Source organism: Bolinopsis microptera, chromosome 7, assembly GCF_026151205.1.
Source record: "Bolinopsis microptera isolate Bmic1 chromosome 7, MBARI_Bmic_1.0, whole genome shotgun sequence".
NCBI lineage: Eukaryota > Metazoa > Ctenophora > Tentaculata > Lobata > Bolinopsidae > Bolinopsis > Bolinopsis microptera.
The window spans coordinates 13962390-13968744 of NC_087078.1; the positions used below are offsets into that span (position 1 = coordinate 13962390).

At 41.8% G+C, this 6355-nt stretch overlaps 1 protein-coding gene across 1 annotated transcript; it reads left to right on the forward strand.

Annotated features, from left to right (window-relative positions):
- Positions 1–5629, forward strand: LOC134818729 (ciliary microtubule inner protein 2B-like). The gene is made up of 6 exons (XM_063828374.1): positions 1–50; positions 337–436; positions 3461–3584; positions 3739–3857; positions 4051–4164; positions 5501–5629. The coding sequence occupies exons 1-6, from the start codon at positions 4–6 to the stop codon at positions 5627–5629; spliced, it is 633 nt and encodes a 210-aa protein (XP_063684444.1). The 5' UTR covers positions 1–3.
- The last annotated feature ends 726 nt before the right edge of the window (positions 5630–6355 follow it).

Sequence of the window (6355 nt, forward strand, 5' to 3'; positions counted from 1 at the left end):
GGGATGGTACAAAGCACGTTAGTTACTCCGGCACCTTACCATTTACCAGGGTATGTACTAGGTCACTTAGTAACCTAGTAACCTAGTAACCTAGTAATTTAGTAACCTAGTAATTTAGTAACCTAGTAACACAGGAACATTATGAATAAGTGACTTAGTGACTAATTAACCTATGTTACGTTTAAACCTAGTAACTTAGTATCTTATGTACGTGCACTGTGCAGTCTTATATTAAGACGAGCAGTTTTACAATGAGATATGATGTTAATTTGAATATTAGTTAATTTTAATTTTATAATTTCTGCTGTCGTTTTGTATGATATCAATACATTGCAGGTATTTGGGGTATGTTCCCCAGTTTAAGTTTAAGATCGGAGGAACATATGGACAAACTACACATTCTATCCTGGACACCTCCGACTATCTTCAGAGCAAGGTTATATACTGTTATACTGTCATACTGAGGAATTTGTTTCCCTTTGAATCAATCAAACTAGATGAATTGTTGTAAATACTGAGATCAAACTATCAATCTACAGGCTATCGTCAAACATGTTGCAAGGCGTCATCTTCAGTGACATAAGCCCTAGAAATTGTAAAAAGTTAGTAAAACCCAAAATTCCTTTAAAAATCTGAACACTCTTAAAACGGTTATAAAGTTAAAATTAAGATGTTAGGAGTAATGGAAGGCCAAAAGGATTTATAGTGTTAATTCCCAAAGGTTTTAAAGTTTTAAGTAGTTGAATATATTTATGTTCACGGACATCCAAAGTTTTAGGACTAGAATTATCAATAATTGACACATTAAAAATTTTATTGAAATCATCCCTTTGTCTGAAACCATGATCCAACAAGTGTAAACCCAAACTATATTCATCACTTGTTTCATCTACCTTATCACCATTTAAAAGTTTATAATATTTGACCCTATGTTCTCCAGTCCTAACCCGTAGAGATCGAGTTGTGCGACCGACGTAAGCCTTTCCACAGACACTACATTGGAATAGATACATGATGTTGTAGCTCTGGCAGTTTCCAGGGGAAGCTTTAACCTTCTTGCCGTTCACTTTGAATTCACGGGTGCCTTTGACAAGTTCACAACATTTGCATCTTGGCACATTGCATTTGCTGGTTGGGCCATGTTGAGCTCCTAAAGCAAGTTCTTTCAATTTGACGAGGCGAGATTTTAGGCTTGGCCCTGTTTTCTTTGTGTAACTGAAAATTGTCTTCCTAGGCGTGGCGGATGTTGAGGGGGTGGCTTGGGATGTTTCAGCAGTGTCACTTTCACTGAAACTCCTCGTTCTTGAGAGGTGTTCTTCATACTTCTTAGTCACAGACACCAGATCATCATCACTACCATAAGTAGATATGACCCTGATTGGAAGATGTAATGATGTCTGGTCATCAGGAGCCTGAACTTTGCGTGACAGTGATCTTGCTGTGTTAAGGACCTTATTACTGATGTTCTCAATCATTTTTCTAGGGTAACATGCGGCAAGGAAGGCTTTTTTGAGGTTGTTGAGATGTTCTTTCAGGCGTTCTTGGCAGTTGATGATCCTTCTGAGTCTAAGGCATTGAGAGTACACGATACCGGAATAGATATGGTTAGGGTGGGAGCTTTTAAAATGTAGATATGAACGAGAGTCTGTTGGCTTTATGAACAAATCCGTTTGGAGGGATCCTAAGGAATCGAAGGTGAACATTATGTCAAGGAAAGATACGTATTTACCAGGATCTTCTATTTGGTATTCATCAATGATTAGGCCATGGGAGAGGAGTGCTTTGTTAACATCTGCAATCCAAATTTTGAACTCATCTGTAGTTCCCTCAAACAAACCTGCTCCGTCGTCAATGTAACGCCTGGCTGATACGATCTTATTCATGAGCTCTGGGTTACTATAAACACATTTGTTCATTAGGTAGTAGACTGCTATGTTTGCGATTTGGACACATAGTGATCCACCCGTAGGGATACCGATGATACTGTCATACTGTTATACTAATCTGGGGAGTGGGGAGGGTACGGGGTTTAGGAAGGGGGAGGGAGGGGAGGGAGGGGAGGGAGGGGAGGGAGGGGAGGGAGGGGAGGGAGGGGAGGGAGGGGAGGGAGGGGAGGGAGGGGAGGGAGGGGAGGGAGGGGAGGGAGGGGAGGGAGGGGAGGGAGGGGAGGGAGGGGAGGGAGGGGAGGGAGGGGAGGGAGGGGAGGGAGGGGAGGGAGGGGAGGGAGGGGAGGGAGGGGAGGGAGGGGAGGGAGGGGAGGGAGGGGAGGGAGGGGAGGGAGGGGAGGGAGGGGAGGGAGGGGAGGGAGGGGAGGGAGGGGAGGGAGGGGAGGGAGGGGAGGGAGGGGAGGGAGGGGAGGGAGGGGAGGGGAGGGAGGGGAGGGAGGGGAGGGAGGGGAGGGAGGGGAGGGAGGGGAGGGAGGGGAGGGAGGGGAGGGAGGGGAGGGGAGGGAGGGGAGGGAGGGGAGGGAGGGGAGGGAGGGGAGGGGGGAGGGAGGGGAGGGAGGTGAGGGAGGGGAGGGGAGGGAGGTGAGGGAGGGGAGGGAGGGGGGGAGGGGGGGAGGGAGGGGAGGGAGGGGAGGGAGGGGAGGGAGGGGAGGGAGGGGAGGGAGGGGAGGGAGGGGAGGGAGGGGGGGAGGGTAGGGAGGGGAGGGAGGGGTTTAGGGAGGGGAGGGAGGGGAGGGAGATGGGGATGGAACATACTTAGCTGAACAAGTCTTGTTTACAATTGTTGCTGGGAAGGATACTAGGTTAAATACAGATAACAGGTTCACATTATATTGTTTTCAACACAATCATACCAATATTACTGTATGGAATAATTATTTTACTCTTTCATTCAATACAAGATTTCAGGGTATTTCTATGCTTTTATTGTCCATTGAAAATCTGCAATAATATGAGAGAGTATTACTGAATAGAAGCATACTTTTGATCTAGTAGAATAAGCATACTTTTTGATAAATTGAAATAAGCATATTTTAAAATCTAAGTCCAGAGAGCCACCTGATCTAACTAAAACTGCTAAATAGCCCCAAGTACTGAAGATAAGTACTCAGATGACAACACAATATCAAGCACTACCTTTACAAGTAAACTCAGTCAGTGTTAGGAGCCGAGTGTGGTTTTTCTTTCTTCTTAGTTGCTTGTTATGTTGTTATTTTGATTATTTGACACATTTTATGTAGAATTAAAAAAATACTCTTTTTGACTTAATCATGATAACACACTGTGGACTGATCTAGAAATAATAGTGGTTCATATAATATGTAGTTACTACCATCCAGTTAATAGTACTTAACTGTCTCAGTCTTTTGAAATTTCAACTAATTAAAACGTTATAACTTTGGAAATATACAAGGCGATTAATCGAAGATTTAAAAACATAGCAATGACTCTTAATTTCTAAATACTTGTGGTACAATACCAGATAACTGAGTAACCAGTCTCTCCTTTCCCAGCAGATGCCGTACCGTGTAATTAAGGAGGTAAAGTTCCAGGAGCCGTTAGCCAGAAGTAAGCCAGCGTCTCAGGAGGGTTGGAGCAACACTAAACTTAAGGGGAGCATGGTACCAGGTTACACTGGTTAGTGTAATTTACCAATTAGTTAATTAGTCAATTAGTAGAGTCAATTTATTTTTTTAAATACCTTATATTTCCTAGATTACTACCATTTTATGAATTTTAACTGCGCTCAACTTTGAGATTTAGTTATAAAGTACAGTGTCCGATATCCCAGGCTACGTGCCGAAAGGACAGCATTTCTTCGGACAGCGCTACGCACAGGCATGCGACAATGCGCTCAAGTCTTTCGAAGCTGATCTCATCGTTAAGGAGAAGAGTGAAGAGATACTGAAAGTGAGTTATCTACAATGAGTCTAGAGTTGTATAATTACACTGAGTAATAGTTATTTAGTTACGATGAGTTTAGAATAACTATAGCTAAACTTAGTATCGACTAACTGAGTATCCGCTAATTGAGATATTGAAAATGAAACGTATCCTTTTACCCTTGAGTGAATGAGTAACAAAAAGGCCCCCTATTTTACAGATGGTACCGAGAAGACCGCTGACTCCGGTTAGTAAAGCTAACGCGTACCCTGCCAAACCACGCGACTTCCAGTACGGGACATCACCTTACCGGCTACCTAACAACCACGATGAGGTTTGTTACTTAGTAACCTGGTAACTTGGTAACTTAAATTTAGTAACTCAGTTTAGTAACCATGGCTCAGTAGCTGTTTAACTTTCTGACTTAAACTCCGAGGATAAGTTCTGTAGCAAGTTGTATTCACAGCCTTTTCTTTAATCCAATTGTTGTTATCTGTTGTTATAATTAACTAATTATAGTTATTATAATTAGTATTTGTGGCGTGAGTGTAAAGCTGGCGATGATTTTAAGAAGATTATTTTAAGTGAGATAATTTTTATAATAACATATCGCATGTTGCATATGTCCCTCTCTGGAAAGTTTGTATTTGTAGATTTTTCTCCATAGCAACATTACAGCCACTGATGCAATACTCGTAAGCCCATAATATTATTAATTACTGTTCCTTTGGCAACGAGAAATTCGAGACCATAAATAAAGTATGATCTGACGCGGGGTGCTGAAACGTACACTTTGTACCGAGTAGGACGAATAAATTCCATTGTTTGTTTTTATATTGCTGATATCAACATGTGAACAAATACAGAATATCCGCAATGAGCATCGTCAAGATTTGGCGAGTGCAGGGAAAATATTCAAATTATCTTCATCATGTCCTCAGTCCTCTTCAATAACACATTCTTTTTAATTATTAAATTTGTTAGTTATTTAAACTCTAATCTGTAACATCTCAATATCCACTTAGACTTGATGGTGTTGAACAGATTATCGCCTTTTCTAGATTTAGCAATTCTAATGAAAGCTGCTGTCCCAGTTCATTTAGGTCTACTCGACCAGCAGGTCATTCATCCCAGCATCTCCTGTACGGCGTAACAACCGCCCCCCCCTGCTTATTTGTAACGCCATTAGAAAATATTGATCGGCGGAATGAGAAATAGGAACGCAATGCTATTGGTTAGTATCAGCTTGAGGTAACTAGGTTACTTATTTACTAGGTTACTAGGTTACTAAGAGACGCCGATGAGAGGTCTTCTGATAGCTTTTAAAAATGAATTATTCTAGGCAAGAAGTTTAGAATTATTAAACTAAAAAGTTATAATACATTCAATTACTTGTTTTATAAAACAATAATACACAAATGTTACATTTCATCTATAGATTTCGATTCAGTCTAAAATGTTCAGTTTCCACCAAATTCAGTGCATGTTTTTGCATCATGACTAGAGTAGTGAGCAATAATGAATTCTACTAAAACTAAATGTGTAACTATCACTTCTTTAAAATATTAATGATAAAAGAGCCTTCCAAAAGTGAAAATAGTTTAAATTAGATTTTTCTCTCTTATTTATATCTACAAAATTGTTCGCTAATTCACCGTAAGAATGTTCAGTTTGTGCTTCCTTCAACCGTAATTGATTTGTCCAAGCTTCAATTTCCCTCTCATTTATCGTCTTCACCTTGGTTAGGATCAAGACCTCCGTTTTCTATAAACGCCCTGAGTGTTGTCTCTGCAGCTTAGGATCAGGACCTCCGTTTTCTATAAACGCCCTGAGTGTTGTCCCTGCAGCTGCCGGATCTAATTTACAATGCTCTCATCTTCCAGCATGTAGATGTGAAATTGGTCCTCAGCACCGTTAATGACTGCTACACAAGCCAGACAGCTGTGATCTAGGTCCCTGAAAACTGGAGACGAAGGTGCCCTTCTTTTCTTGTACTTCATATACTGTACCAACTCAACATCGTTCTCCTTGATGTTCACCAACATACCTGTCACCTCTTTCTTCACGTTTATTTCAACTCCGTATTTGTGAGCGGTTAGTCCGCCCCTGGCCTTGCCCCTGTCTCCTGTCTTGCTCTTGGTCTGCATATGAGTAAACTCAAATTCCCACTCCGAGCTGAAACACTGTACTGCTATTAAACGCTTAGTGGTGCCAGAGGAGTTGGACCAGACAGGTGTAACATAGCGACTACTTTAACGCCGTCTTATTTCGCCTCTCTCTTCCACACTCAACCACCACTTAAGCGTTTATCTATGACACACCCCACAACACTTACCATCATCCTTGATTACACATCTTGATTCCACTGGCATCCTCCCACAGGACTGCCATACCCCAGAGGTAGGCAAAGCATTCATATGCTATCCTCTCGTGGGCCAACTAGGCCCCAGCCTCTCTAAAAAAAACTGTACTGCTATTTCTTGTCCGTGAAACAGGGAACTTCTGCCTCTTCCGGGTAGGATTGG

Excerpts from the sequence above, each read along its gene's own strand:
- LOC134818729 (XM_063828374.1), top strand. The coding sequence starts at position 4 with ATGGTACAAAGCACGTTAGTTACTCCGGCACCTTACCATTTACCAGG. Across the intron at positions 3,585-3,738 it reads CATGGTACCAGGTTACACTG|GCTACGTGCCGAAAGGACAG; the intron begins GTTAGTGTAATT and ends CCGATATCCCAG. Across the intron at positions 3,858-4,050 it reads AGAGTGAAGAGATACTGAAA|ATGGTACCGAGAAGACCGCT; the intron begins GTGAGTTATCTA and ends CCTATTTTACAG.